The 16,256-nt window shown below is 30.7% G+C and overlaps 1 protein-coding gene across 1 annotated transcript in view; it reads right to left on the bottom strand.

Annotated features, from left to right (window-relative positions):
• LOC142317643 (uncharacterized) overlaps positions 1 to 10,482 on the bottom strand; it is a 93,668-nt gene extending 83,186 nt beyond the window's left edge. Inside the window, exons 1-2 of the mRNA XM_075354200.1 lie at positions 10,240 to 10,482; positions 6,367 to 6,533 (exon numbers count right to left, since the gene is read on the bottom strand). Of these exons, the coding sequence (XP_075210315.1) occupies positions 6,367 to 6,501 (135 nt within the window). The 5' untranslated portion in view covers positions 6,502 to 6,533; positions 10,240 to 10,482. The remainder of the gene's footprint in view (positions 1 to 6,366; positions 6,534 to 10,239) is intronic.
• Between the last annotated feature and the right edge of the window lie 5,774 nt (positions 10,483 to 16,256).

Genomic DNA, 16,256 nt, shown 5'->3' with positions numbered 1-16,256 from the left:
TTGATGAATTAGTACATCAACGACCCTCCCCACACCTAAAGCTTTGCAGGTGAGAGCAGTGGCACTGCTCCTCCCAACCAGCACCTGGCTCACCCGTAACCTACCAGTACGGACCAGCTGCCCAATCCAAGGTACCCTCTCCAGGAAACGTGCATGCTGCTGGTGGCCCACACCAGGTTGCTCTTGCTTCCCTCAGGAAAATCCTTCCAAAGAACTCTGATTGTTCTATTTCTCTTACCAGGCCTCCTCCTCTCCGTAGGAACTGAAGACCATGCGCCCACGAGCGGGGTCACACCCGTTTAATCGTCGGGATCAGACATCAACCAACAAAAAATAAACAATATATTTCACCTAAAAAAAAAAATTAACAAAATATTTCACCGAAAAAAAACAAAAAAAATTTGTTTAACAGCTGTGTATACAGTAAATAAACAGACACTTGGCAACGAGATAAATATTCTCTAGCAACCGTACCCTGCAGCGTAAAACTCGCAATAAATATAGATCAAATACAAAAAATTAACAGGAACACGCAGAGAAACACTGAAAAAAGTCTAAAATAACAAACAACAGTAAATAGCACAAAACAATTACGAAAAACTAAGTTTCAAGCCCCGGAAAAAAAAATAGAAGAGTAAAAAACCGACGTGGCAACGAAGTAAATACGCGTTAGCAACCGTAGGCTACAACAAAGAAAGACATAATAAACGTAAATTAATCACAAAACCGTACAAAAGAGAAAATGAAAACCACAAATTAATCACGCAACACAAACAGTACAAACACAAAAACAACAAAAACGCGGTAGCCCAAATAGCTAAGATGGAATCCCGACTAAGCCATCACGAAATAAACACAAAAATTTATAATAATAACGAAAAAAAAACTAATAAAACGAAACAAAACAACTAACGTAGAAGAAAAAACAATCACTGTAATGAATCACGGATTTTTTTTCTTTTTATCAGAACTCAACCGCATGCCAGGAGATCTCTAAACCAAGAGAACTCAAAGGCTTCACCGTAAATGCTCGTGCAGGACCAGATAACTGGTACTACAGCCATGTTTTAATAATTCAATACAGTATACGAACATAACGATATGTAGTAATAATATGTAGTAATGGCTTCACAAGAGGCAATAACTCATTTGGGTAGCTGTTTACTGATGTTTAATAGTCTGCTTTTAAGAATTAAAAAAAAATCTCTAGAGAGAATAAGAAATAATATATGTCTGAATAAGGAACTATGACAAAGAAACGACAATGGTGTTTTAGATAATCTAATACGAAAACTAGATGCATGCAGAAGATCGCAATTTTTAAAATCTTAAAATATTTGAAAATAGTCACAAAGAATTGTTAACAGAAAATTAGAGTGAAACAGTAATTAATGACAGATTCCGTTTCTGCTAAAATGAAAATTCAAGCAGTTGTATCATTTCTGTCAACTGGAAATAGTCTAAGAAACTTGGCAACAGTTTTACAAGAATTTAAGAACAGTTTGTCAGATTATTGCTGATTATGTAATGCTGTACATACAAAGGTTACAAGGAATATATGAAAGTAAAAATAACTTATATTTGAAGATAACCTTTTTTTTTCAATTACATAAGGAAAAAATAACGATATCACTTACATTAATTAGCAAATTTAAAATAAAATAGATGTAATTCAAAGAGCATATTTCAAAGATTGGGTTGTCTGGCATTTCTCCCACCACCACCAGCCAGTTAGGTCATCCTAAAGCATAAGACAGAATGTCTGTGCCACGAACGGCTACTGAACCATGAAACAGTTTAGCGACAAGTGTCCTAATTAATTCCTAGAGCTAATAACGCGTGAGCGGAATAAGCGCGGTATCATACACCACTAGCTTGCGTGTCCCACCGACCACTAATCATACAAAATTAAAATGGGTAGGCGCACCCCGATAACTACTAAAACATATATTAATGATAAATATATCTCATAAAAGACAGCAATTCGCTGCCATGCCTAAGCCGCTAAATGCCAGCAAGTACCTGTCCACCATTAAAGCGCTAGGAGCCTTAATCTGGTAGCCAGCCATATCTCTCGGTTAGCTTCCTACAGCAGCGCGGTAGGAGTCTTTTCCCTTAGGTAAACTACTGATGTCGGTTGAACAAAACAATCGCATCAAGAAACTCCCACACGGTCGGACAATGCGGATCAATGACCTCTAAGTTCCAGAGTGGCCGAGTTCTGGTCCCTCCAAGAGCTGGGCTGTCGAATATCATGTGTTCGTTCGACTGGACCTCCCCGCAGACGCACAGCTCATCACCTTGGCAGGTGGAACCGAAACAAATGTTGGAGAGTACTTGGGCTCCCGTTGCCCTTAAATACGAAGGAGAAGCGTACCAATCCCTTAGATGCTGTATAAATCTATACAAGAACCTTCCCTTAGTCATAGCGTGCCATTCTTACTGCCATGCTTCCATCGCGAGGCTGTAAAGCCTCCTCCGCAGGAGGGAGATAGGCAACTGAATGAAATTTATAACCGTTGCATTGTGATCAACGTTCCGATCCGATACAGGCCAGATTCGAAACCGCATCCCAAATACCTTACTGCCTCTTCGCAACTTCCACATGGCCGCCCGAATTTTCACCACTAATTCGATTGAGAGATCCTTTTTCAATAATTCAATGATGTAATTCATTTTCAAAAGTATTTAAAAAGAGGAATAAATAAAAATTAATTATTCAAGGTAATTTAATGAAGGAAAATAATTAATAGCCGCCAATATTGGTTTATGAAATATCTTAATTTTCTGGTTAAAATGTGTAATATCACTCATACAATGAGTGATAACATATATCCGAACTACATTTTGCTCACTTGTACGTATGTTCTGAAATGGAGAGTGTAAGAATGGTTTTGCGTTATTCTTCATTGAATTTAATTCGGTATTTTTTTTTACTTTTGAGGTCACATTTGGACCATTTTAATCCATCCATATTTCAGTTCCTCTTGAATTTCTAGATTAGTTGGCGTTTCGATTTTCCCAGTATTTCTTCCTTCTATCGGATCGTTGCTTCCTGATCTCGTCTGTGACTTCCACTTTGTTATGCCTTTCTAATCTTTTAACGTTGAATCTATTGTTTTGAGATGCGTAGTTAATTTTCATTTTATCACAGGCATCCTCAATCCTCAAGCAAATTTCTTGAAAATCTCTTTGGATTTCTCCAACATATTTTCCATATGTTTTTTTGTTAATATGTCTTGTGACCAGTTGTTTTAGAATTCGGTTCTCAAGCATTCTTAATACGTGGGATAAATGGGAAATCCTTCAATTTTCATTGTACTAAGAATCGGATCGACTTGTCTGTAGACTGTTTCATTTGTGGCAATTCGCGAGACTCCATCCTTTTGATAACTTTTATTTAAACAAGTTCTGATAATTCGCCTTTTTCTCTTAAGTAACTGGTCCGTTTACTTTCATTCTTAATCTGAAGATAGTGTCACAAGCATAAAGCGCCATCGGAAGAACTACTGTGTTATAATGGTGAATTTTGGATTTTACTGAAAGACATTTTTTATTGTGTTTGCCAAGTTAAGACTTTGTACTCTTTTAATTTTAGTTATTCTGTTTTGGCATGATTGTTTTTCCTTCAATCTTGTTTGATTGTTCTTCCTTCAAACTCCGGGTCCACAGTTAAGTATTGCTTTAGATGATGAGGTGAATGATTAGTAGCGTGTGTGAAAATGCCTTGCCTGACCGGGATTCGAACCCGGGACCTTCGGATGAAAGGCCGAGACGCTACCACTCGCGCCATGGAGGCCGGCTTTTGTTTTCAATCTGCAGTGAATTACTTCACCTAAATATTTAAATTGTATTAATTGAAGTAAAAATAAATACATAAGAACAGGAGATAATTCAAGTAAGTGATAAACATTATGCTTTTATACTTATGACGTAAAATAAATTTTTAATTATTGTTAACAATTTTTATGGACTTTTTTTATATTCATAACTAAACTTTGTATCTGAAACAGTGAGTTAATTTACAAAATTAGTTAATTTAAGACGAGATAATTTACAAAATTACAAATGCACGATACATAGTGCACAATAACGCATCAATCTTTATTAAAATCATGAAGTTTGAAAGTAGATAGGGTTAAAAAAAGACATACAGTCCTTAAAAAGCACTGGTATGAATTCCATTAATTAAAAAGTGACGAATATAAACATTACATACCTTTTTATTACATTTACATTTGATTTTGTTTGTATTATAACAGCGTAACCATATATATATGGTTATATGTTCATAATATAAATATATGATGTGGACTAACATGACTTCCTTGTATGCCTATTAAATTACATATACACATTTCTTTTAAATGAAAAGTACTTAACATTTGATTTCATTAATAATTCTGATATTTTTTTAATAGTCAAGGTTAGCAAGCGAAGCGAACATATGTTAAGTTTGGTTGGATTATATTTATTTATTACATTAAAAAAAAACAAAAAAAAAATAAGGGTACATCTCGCCACTATTTAGATTCGTATCTGATTGACTATATGTAACGTTCGGCGGCCAGTGGGAATGTATTCAACGAGCTCCTCGGCGACATGGACTAGTTTCGGGACTCTGTTCAAGCACAAAAGTAGTTTGTAAAATTTCGAAAATTTTGTGTGATATAAATAAAGACTATACTGTGTGTACATGTTTTGAGTTTTCGGAGGTCATCTGAAAACAAGTGACCTCTGTTTAATCAGAAAGTACCGAATGTTTTTACAATGACAAGTTAATAATTATTAATAAATCAATATATTTAAATTTAAAAAAGAATTAAAAAATAGGAGATGAAGCCTGATTCGAACCGATTTGCCTTCTCCCATGATCCAAATATTTCATTAATTAAAATTTTATTTGACCGTTACTCTGGAACCAATGAAAATAAGTACCACTAACGATATATCTTTGAAAAACACTCAATGAGGACTTATTACTGCGCTTAAGATAAAGTGAAAAATTCAAATTTTATTGCATTTTTGTGCTTTTTTGACATTTTTGGGTCAGTCGATTACAATCAAAACAGGAGGTGCACAACTAGGTGTTACAACAGTCCTAAATCTAAAATTTCAACATCCTACGGCTAATCATTTTTCAGTTATACGAGACATATACGTACGTACACAGAAGTCACACCGAAACTAGTCAAAATGGATTCACGGATGATCAAAATGTATATTTTCGTTGAAATTTGAAAACCGAAATATTTCGCGATTACAATACTTTCTTTACTTCTTACAAAGAAGTAAAAAGGGTAATATTGCGTTCTATTCTTCTTCAATATTAATTTATAATAAAATATTTCAAGGAAAATACAGGATAAAACTGTTTTAAAATTTATTTCGTTGTTAAATGTGTACAAACCTATAACCAAAAACTAACATTACATTTAAATAGATATTACTATAAAAATTAGGAACTGTATAAATATTTTGTTATTACTTGTACCAAATATTTTGTTATTACAGATAAAGAAATTATTTCAAATTAGAATAAATTTCCTTTAATAAATTAGGATAATGCGTAACAATTTCACAACAAATATCCACTTTACTTCGTTCAAGGAAGTAAAAATAGGAAGAGAAAATATTATGGAGGTAGAAGAATTTTGTTATTTAGGAAGTACAATTACTAAAGATGGACGAAGCAGCAGCGATATAAAATGCCGAATAGCACAGGCGAAACGAGCCTTTAGTCAGAAATATAATTTGTTTACAACAAAAATTAATTTAAACGTCAGGAAAAGATTTTTGAAAGTATATGTTTGGAGTATACCGAAGTGAAACTTGGACGCATGGAGTATCTGAGAAGAAAAGATTATAAGCTTTTGAAATGTGGTGCTATAGAAGAAGGTTCAAAATCAGATGGGTGGATAAAGTGACAAATGAACAGGTGTTGGGGCAAATAGATGAAGAAAGAAGCTTTTGGAAAAATATAGCTAAAAGAAGAGACAGACTATTAAGCCTCATATTAAGGCATCCTGGAACAGTCGCTTTAATATTAGAGGGACAGATAGATGGAAAAAGTTGTGCAGGCAGGCAACGTTTGGAATATGTAAAACAGATTGTTAGGAATTTAAGATATAGGGCGTATACCGAAATGAAAAGCCTGGCACTAGATAGAGAATCTTGGAGAAAAATGACTGAAGACAAAAAAAAATTAATAAATTTTAAAAAATATTATCTATGTTTTTCTAGGAACTGTGTCATAATTTGAACTTGGAATAATTTAATTGTGTTTGTTTAAAATTTTTTTTAAATAATTCAAATGAATGACAAAAAGAGATACAATATTACACCAGACTGTTGCCAAAAACTTACTTGCTCAGATGTCAAACCAGTTTCTGCATTAACTACTGGTACAAACAAAAATTCTGTTTCATCCTGGACTTCTTTTTTAATATCAGAACACAATGGTTCTCCTTCCGCAGATGAATCATTAATTGTTGTTTCCATTTTCTGTGAAGGGAAATAAATTTAATTAATACCTGAAACACAATCAGAATAATGTTACTTTCAGAATAAACATATATATATGTATATATATATATTAACACTTATTTCTCCATCTACTGACTGCTGTCCTTTTTTTAAGCACATTGAAAAATTACAATCTTTAAAAGCAAAATGAAATACGCAATAATAATCGCTTTATTAGCTTGCATAACACGCTTACCTACTTGATAAAAATATAAAAATTGCTTCATGTTGAACAAGAAATTCAAAACAGGGTTTTGAACTTTAATTCAATTGCACCGTATTGCAATCTGATAATTTTTATTAATTTACTATTATTGTTTATTAATAATAATTTTTAATACTTTTAGTGGAAGAAATAAAAAACAAAGAAAAAATTATCAGCTAGCATTACAGTGAGCAAACTTACTGCTGAGTTAATTGTCTGCAATAACTCGATTATTTGTCATTGGATTTTTAGAAATCAGGTGTCATTTTTTTCAAAATAAAATTCTTTATAGATTTTGTAATAAGTAAAAATTTCATCAAACAAATAATTACGAAGATATTGAAGATTCAAAAATTAGTGGCCGCTATTTTAAAATTTTTGTAGGTAACGTTTTCAATATTTCTTATTTTGTAGTGGAAAACACTAGTCTTAGTTTTCCCAAATTTAATTAAAATAGGTTTACCCTTTCCTGATAAATAATTTTTTTTTCAAAATCACAAAATGGCGCCCATAAGGTAAACAAAGCAAAATAGAACTTTATATGAACATTTTTGTTCACTTTTATGTCCTGAATCAGTACCTGAACTTCGGGGAATACGTCTCGGAACACTCCGTATAAAGCATTATACTTTCTGTAGGCCACAAATACAAGAAGTGCAACATAGTTACACTCGAACAAAATCAAAGTTGAATTATAATGCAAATGATAAATATTTCCTTAAAAAGTATTTAAATACACTGTCATTTTTAAAAATAATTATTATATAAATTATTTACTCATACCTTAGCACATTTAAAACACTATTATTTCTTGTAACTATTATTTTAATGAACTTATAAAATTAATATTCCACTTCCGTTTGTATGTTTTAACTTTGTAAAGGATGAATATGTTACTCACACAGTTTTCCTTATATTTAAGTTAAATAAAACAAATGTTCTTTTGTTTAACAATGTTAAGAGTACAGAAAAAATCTGATAATGGACACCACATGACTTCCTTGTACGCCTATTAATTTACGTATATACATTTTTTTAAATGAAAAGAATACAAAATTTTATTTCATTAATGACTTCTGATATTTTCTCATACACTTTCTTTTATTGTTATTACTGAATTATTATTTATTGTAATAGTTTTTTTTTTTTTTACAGTCGGAGGTTAATAATTTATTAATAAATCAATATATTTAAATTAAAAAATAATCAGATGTTTCAACAAATCTGATCTGGATACCATATGACTTCCTTGTACGCCTATTAAATTACATATACACATTTTTTTAAATGAAAAGTATATTCAATTTTATTTCATTAATAACTTTTGATACATTTTTTTATTGTTATTATTGAATTATTATTTATCGTAATTTTTTTAAAATCAGAGGTAAATAATTATTAATAAATCAATATATTTAAATTAAACAAAAATCCCTTTCGGCACGCCGGAAGACGGAGCTAGATTTCACCGGTTATAAGTAGAGGATAAAAAAGATTTTCACCTTTAAGTTAAGAAAAACATCCAATTTACACAATACGACAATGGCTGCATGTCTAGCATACGATAAGCCCCATCTTCTTCCAATTCAAGCAACATTTCGGACATCCCTTGCCGTAAGGTTTCGTCACATCAAAAATTGTTTCCGATAAAAGTTTTAGGTATTGCTTAGAGGACTAACGATCACCGATTCGATACTGTGCCTATTAAGGGAGGTATGATTTTTTGTCTTCGAAACCCCATTTTTTCTACTCCGTGGGCCAATGGTTGGTGATTTAAAAACCTTTACTTAGATAAGTTTTAGGCCCTTCTAAAGAAAAATACGAATTTTAAGCTAATTCGATATTTTACTTAATGAGAAAGTTATAGCGATATATTTTTTTCGAAAAAGCAAAAATTTCTACCACCATGGTCCGATTTTTCCCATTAAAAAACTCGGCCGAAATTTTGGGTCGTTATATTTTATGTATCAATTTGAAAGAGATTAGTGAAAAATTACGGCAGTTATCGTGTCCACAGGAAAGTGATAAATGTATATATAAACTTTTGAAGTGACGATGGTTTTGGGATCTAGGAGATGTGAAACGCGAAGATATGTCGAAATTTTCCGGAAGTCAAATCATAGTACCCATTACAATAAATAGCTTTCTTATGAAATCTACCTAAAAGATGAAGTAGGATTCGAACCGATGTGCCATCCCCTTGTAAGATCCAAATATTTCATTAATTAAAATTTTATTTCGCTATAACTCTAGAACCAATGAAAATAAGTACCATATGTGATATATCGTTGAAAAGCTCTCAATGAGGGCTTATTACTGCAATTAAGAAAAAGTCAAAATTCCATATTTCTTTGGATTTTTGGGCTTTTTTGGACATTTTTGGTCAAGTCTATTGAATTCAAAAGAGGAGGTGCACAACTAGATGTTAGAACAGTCCTAAATCCAAAATTTCATCATTCTATGGCTAATCCTTTTTCAGTTATGCGATATACATACCTACGTACGTACAGACGGCATGCCGAAACTAGTCAAAGTGGATTCACGGATGGTCAAAATGGATATTTCTGTTGAAATCTGAAAACCGAAATTTTTCGCGATCACGACACTTCCTTTACAAGGAAGTAAAAATTACTCATGCTTCTATTAAGCACAAAACTATGTAACCATCTTTATACAAATTAAATTATTTATTAATAAAAGAGATAAATGTAACATAAAATAAAAAAAAAAAGATTAATTGCAGGGGCAGTATTAGGGTGTTTGTGCTGATACATTTATTTTTAACACTGAACAAAATTTGTTTATTCTGGATTTCAAAATTATATAACTTCTGAAACAAATTCTTCACAATTCTAACAGTTACTCAATAGACCAACATTACGATTATCTTTCATTATTCTTACGATTAGATCACTCAATTTCTAACACAAATAAATTTGTGTTAGAAAAAATGTCTGTACTTACTCTACAATCCAAATTCTTGAAAGTAAGGTTACGTTATTGTTATTAAAAATGGTATGCTATTATGGTATGTAAGGCAATGATAAAATCCTGATGTGGACACCACATGACTTCCTTGTACGCCTATTAAATTATATATACATATTTTTTGCTGCACATCATTTAAACTTATTTCATTTGAAAGTGAGATAAGACCTTCCAATTCTTTAATAAAATGAACAGTAACACAATTTCATTGTGGTAGACACCACATTGCGTCACATTTTTTTATGGTGTCCGTATTAGCATTTTATATATTAGTTTATATATTAATTTTGTTTCACACCACTCAAGCAGTTATGTGGTGTAATTGAGAACGTGTCGGATCTATAACATGGCGGCTCGTAGCTAAAATTATTGGATGGTGCTGCTCCAGAAAATTTTTTTCTGGAGCATTATTAGATAATAAATTAATAAAATGTCCGCTTAAAAACACTACAGTGCAACGGTGCCTAATTTAAATTTCTATGGACACAGAAACAAATACATAATTAGTTTTTACTAGTTACCTTCTCTTTCGTTCTTCCAGCCTGTTTTTGGACAGATTCAGCAATCAAAGAGGTCTTGTTTTCCGCCATCTTCTGATCACTACTGAAAAAACAACTAAACCGCTTCCATATTCCTTTCACCGACTAAACTAGAAAATAGAACGAATAAGGAACGTTCCATACACGCGAAGTAAAAAAAAAAAACTACCTTCCACCAGCATTCCAGGGCAATGCGTGAGCAACAGTGCTCTTCTCCCTCGCAGCCTCGCGTGCACCTTCCTATGTGCGCATGCGCACAACAGCCATACACCACGCCGATGGTACTGTGACCCGCACAATTCAATACAAAGATTTTTGTATCTTTTTCATAAACTGGGGGATGGCTACTGACATTAAAGATTATATTGTATTGTAAAGAAATATAATCTCTTATATAAAAGAGAATATCTTGACCGATTCACTGACTCATAATCAACGTACCACCAAAACTATTATAGGTAGAGACTTGAAACCCATCATTTTGGGTTCTATGTATTTAATTTTACTATCCGGGGAGGGAATCTTTTGCACAACCCATCGGAATTAGGTAAGTTTTATATAGTTTCTTTATTCGATTATTTTAACTTTTATATTTTAACGACTTCGTCTGTGGTATTGGTTTTGAGTTTTATTTTGCCTTCGTGACTTGTTTTAATAAATTGTTATTATTTGATTAATATTACTTTTACACCTTATAAACTTTATTATTTTGGAATTATTTTACCGTTTTATTAATAAAATTCCGGGCGATGATAACGCCCAGGCGTTTTTCGCCCACAAACAAAAAAAAAAGAGAGACAGTAGTGAGCCAGTAACAAGTCACCCTTTGAGTTGTTCTTTACTCTTTGCGTTAGCTCATTTGGTTCCATCACATTTACAATGTTCTGGAAGCTTTTACTTGACAATGGACAAATGTACAAAAAAACGTTTTAAAATATTTAAAAAAATTAAAATTAAAAAACTGTGGGTGAAAATACCTGCATAATGAAAAATATTAGTAGAACTAATAATAATCAATGGTTTTTATTTCTATAGTTTTTTAGAGAATTACAGAATAAATAAATTGATCAACATAGATCTGATAGAGTGTGGATGTCCAGTAAGATTTGATTTAACAATTTTGTGTGAAAAAAGATTCAGATTGTTCTAGTGGGGAGATAACACAATTATTTTAATCTGAAATACCTTAACCATCAAAAACCTTATCTATAAAAATTAAGAATTACATAGAAAAATTATAGACTAAAATTCATTTAGAAAAAAAGAACAGAAGAAAAATGAAAGTGATAAAGTAATAAAAAAAATTATGCACTCATTTTTTCTTTCAACCTAATCACCCATATAATAAGAAATAAATAAAAAATTCCTTGAAATAATTAAAAGATATGATTAAACTTTTTTGAAACTTATAGAATTTATAAATTTGTATATGGATGGGTAATTCACTAATGAAGGTAATGGATCAAACCAAAATACTGAAAATGGATTTGAACAACTTTTATTTGGATTTGAATTTATTCTGTTGATATTTATTAGAGAACAGAAAAAATAAAATAAATTTAGGCAAAATATCTAAAATAGTTTTGGTTGATTATTCAATAAAATAATTTTATAAAACATTTTTTGTTAGGTTACAACTGAGAGACCCAGAAATGAATCAATTAACTACAACTAACGTTCAGGAAAAATTTACAAAAATGTAGGGAAAAAAATTTAAATTATCTTTAATTAAAATTTATTATTATTATAAACTTTTGAGAAATTAATGAAGAATATATCTGCAATAATGAAAAAATATTAGTAGAAGTAATAATAATCATCCACGGTTTTTATTTCTATAATTTTCTAGAAAATTACAGAAAAAAGAAATTCATCAACATAGATCTGAAAATGTGTGGATATCCAGTAAGATTTGGTTCAACAATTTTATGTGAAAATATATTCAGACTGTTCTATGGGGGAGATACCACAATTATTACAATCTGAAAAGAGAGATAAAATAACGAATTTTAAAAAAATTAAAAAAAATTAAAACTTCAACTATGTAATTTTATGTTATGTATTTACATTCTGACGACGTATTGAGGACCCTCGAGGTTTGTGAGGTGGACACGCGATTCAGGGGTGCATACCTAGACACGGACTAGGTGATAGAGAAGGGAAGGGTAGCACTCTTGGGGAGTCATCATGGCAAGCAGGAGGGATGTCGTGATGTCTCAATGATCCAAGAAGGACCCTGTTGGGAGATCAGTTTCAAGCTGCACTAAAGGAGGGCTAGTATTCAGTCATGTCACTTGAGACCAACCGAAGTAACGTCTTCTAGGCGGTTACCGGTTGCTCTCAAGTGGTAAAAAAATAATAATTTTCGGTAGCTATAATTCCAAGTAATCCATTAATCTCATGAACAAGACATCCACATTACATTCTCAACGGCTACATTAGGGAATATTCCACTGGTTCTACTGCTCATGATCAGTTACTTATTTGTTAAACTTATTTATTTTTTTTACTGGAATGCTCTGGAAATTTAATGAAAGTTTCCAGAAGTACTAGTAAATAAAATGCAAATATTTAACTATCTAAAAAGAATAAGTGAATTTTAAATATGAAATAGAATTGCACATTATTGTTTTCCCAATTCAAAAGGAATTAAAATAAAAATTTTGCTTTCATACAGTTTCTAAAAAGTATTTCCTGTTTCAACAAAAATACATCAAACAGTAAAATTAGATAGTTCCTAAGAGATATTAATTGTACTAAGGTATTTACACTTATTTTCAGTAGACCATTAAAGGTAACCAAGTGCAAAAAAAAAACATGTCTATTCAATACATGTAAATTACATTTGCTATTATACAAATGTATTCAGATGCAATATAAAAATTAGGCAATTCCTTTAAAATTATTGAAAATTAACACATTTTATATCTTTTTTCTGAATAAAATCCAGTTTAGTTCATATATAAAACTGATCAGAAATTAATTTTGTAAAAATTTCTAAATTTTTTTTAATGTGGATATATCCACATTAAAAAAAATACATCACCATCCTTCTTTTTTTGGATAAAAACAAATTTTGTAAACTGGAAGATTATTATTAAACTAGAACAGATTTTAAACGAAAAAAAAATAATTAAAAAACGAGATTTTATGTAAATAAGTGCATCATATAAATTCTGGTGATGTGGTTAAAAAAAAAAACACGTTGAAATTTTTATGTACAGTTTTCATTAAATTAAAAAAAAAATATTTAACCTAAAACCGATATATTAAAATAAAATCTATTTTGTATACAGTAAACTAAATCAAATATGTTCCTTACTTTAAAATAATATCCAAAATTGTGTGGTTTTCTTCCTAGAAAATTCTTCAGTTACCGGACAAATAACACGCACAGAAGTAAGCGATTTCGATGAGACTCAGAGACGTCTCTTAATTACATCCACGTTAAAAGAATTCACAAACAATTTTTTTCATTTTCTGCGTTTCTGATTGGTCAGTGATATTAGTGTTGTTTACTTGTTTGAGACTCGAACGACTCCCTCGTGATGTATCTTTATCGGTACGACATTAAAAGAATAAACAAAGAACTTTGTTAAAAGAATTTATAAACAACTAAATTATTTTTCAGTGTTTCTGATTGGTCAATAGTACTATATTTGTTTACTCACTCTATTAAGACGCCATCATGATGAAACTTAATCTTTCATAAATAATTCCTTTAAAATATAAATTGAATTTGAAATATATAATTTAAAATAAAAAAAAGATTTAATTTCAAAATGATTTTTTTTACTTTTTACGTGCATTAAAATATTTTTTTTTTCTTCCGGGACCACCGTTAGGTATTGATTCAAAGACTGGCCGGGATTCCAACCCGGGACCTCCGGATCAAAGTCCCGGGTACGAATCCCTGTCCTGCATGGCATATTCACACACGCTACGAATCATTCATCTCATCCTCTGAAGCAATATCTAACGGTGGTCCCGGAGGTTATAAAAAAAAAATGAAATTTCTAGCAACCCGGTAATACTTCCGTCTTGCTAGATTTGAGATATATATATATATATATATATATATATATATTAAATGAACACTACTGAAAGTTTGATAAAACATTAACAAAATGAACATTACGGAACTTCACTAAATTTTACCTTTCCCCTTCATCCAATTTCCCCCTTTCACACATTTCCCTTTCCTTTTCCATTTCCCCCATTTTCATTTTTGACATATTCCATTTCCCCAGCTTCCTTCCCATTTTCCATTCCTTCCCCAATTTTTCTTTCCTTTATTTTATTTTTCCTCTTCCTCTTTCCCCCTTACCCATTATTTTTTTTCTCCTGCCCCTTTCAATTTCCTTTTCCCCTTTTTCCTCTTCTTCCCTTTTTACCTTCTTCCTTTTTCTGATTTTTTCCTCTCTCCCTTTTTCCCCCGCGCGTAAATCAGTCCAGTAGCTTTTTAGTCTGTAGCGAACACACATCGGAAACATTGAAGTGTAATCGTAAAATATTTAACGTGTGTTGCTTTTACGTCCAACACATAGCGCTGTTTTTCAAAAAAGTATGTTTTTACCTGTCACAGATGCGACATCTTAGATATTTAAATAGTAGGTATATAAAAACGCGCGTATTCGAATGCAACGTTACGTCAAAATTTCAAAGCAATCGGTGAAGAACTTTCGGAAACATGTTTTTGAATAAGAATATTTACATTTGTATTTACATAAATTATTTAATAAAACTATTACGTTATAAGAATTGTCAACGTAATTGAATATTAACAGAATTTTTTTTCAATATTTATTAACAGAACTGAACTTGCTTTTGCACCGATATTTATTTTTTCTATTAGGAAAGTAAGAAAGAAAATTTTGTAATAAAGAGAATATTTTATGTTCTCTAAAACGGAAAAAGGTATTATTTATTCAATTAATATCAATGAAAGTTGGTAAATATAAAATGAATTTGGTTATAGATTATTTTCTACGCATATCATTTTTTTTTTTTATTTAAATTGAGTACCTTAGAATAGATTATTCATAAAATGCATTTTATTAAAACATTTGAAATTCGAAAAAATCAAATTGGCTTAGTACGGTTTTTAGCAGTCAGCTGTTTTATCGCTGTTAAAGAAAATGTTAAATCCCCGCGTAAATATTTTCGGATATTTTAAAAATTGGTTTAGTGATAATCTATTTATATTGTAATGGTACAGTTTTTAGGTAAGACTATATTTCAGTTTATTTATTTTATTTGTTAATATTATTTATCTATATATCTCATAAAAATCATGTTTGTAACTTTCATTTATAGGTTAAGAATAAATTTTAATTTTCAGTTATAATGAAAATATGCGTTACAATTATAATTAAAAGAAATACCATAGTTTATAATTATGTACTTTTTAAGATGGATAACTTACATAATACAGCTTCAGTATCTTATAATGTACTCACTATTCTAATAACCTAACAGAATCGATATCGAAAGTTTTTGTTATAACAGACACCTTTTTATTTATTTTTCTTTTAATATGATTAATTCACCACATCAGTTAGAAGTTTGTGCGTGGGAATATGAGATAGAAATTTGTTATCTATAAAATAAATACTATGCGTGAATGTGATACGATCATGGAACCTTCTGGATGAAAGGCCGACACGTTACTACTCCGGGAAGATCAGCGAAGCAATAATAATTATATCACTACTTAAAAAAAGGATTAAAAATGTAGATTATATATTTTTTTTAAATAATTTTCCGTTAAATATACCTAAAAATAAACTATTTAAACATTTACCATACTGTATATTTGTTGCGTTTTACCAATCATTATTATGAATATTTAATAATAATATGATTTCTGAATTGATTTAAACTGCACTAAAATATTAAATATTAAGATGAAATGTAATCATCAATTAAAAAATGTTTTTACATTTAATTACACGATTACATCACTTTTAAAAACATCTATTAAATAAAAAGACAGTTTT

The sequence above is a fragment of the Lycorma delicatula genome, chromosome 1 (assembly GCF_047948215.1).
Source record: "Lycorma delicatula isolate Av1 chromosome 1, ASM4794821v1, whole genome shotgun sequence".
Taxonomy (NCBI): domain Eukaryota; kingdom Metazoa; phylum Arthropoda; class Insecta; order Hemiptera; family Fulgoridae; genus Lycorma; species Lycorma delicatula.
Note: the sequence above shows the minus strand (reverse complement) of the source record. Positions and strands in the feature narration are given on the sequence as shown.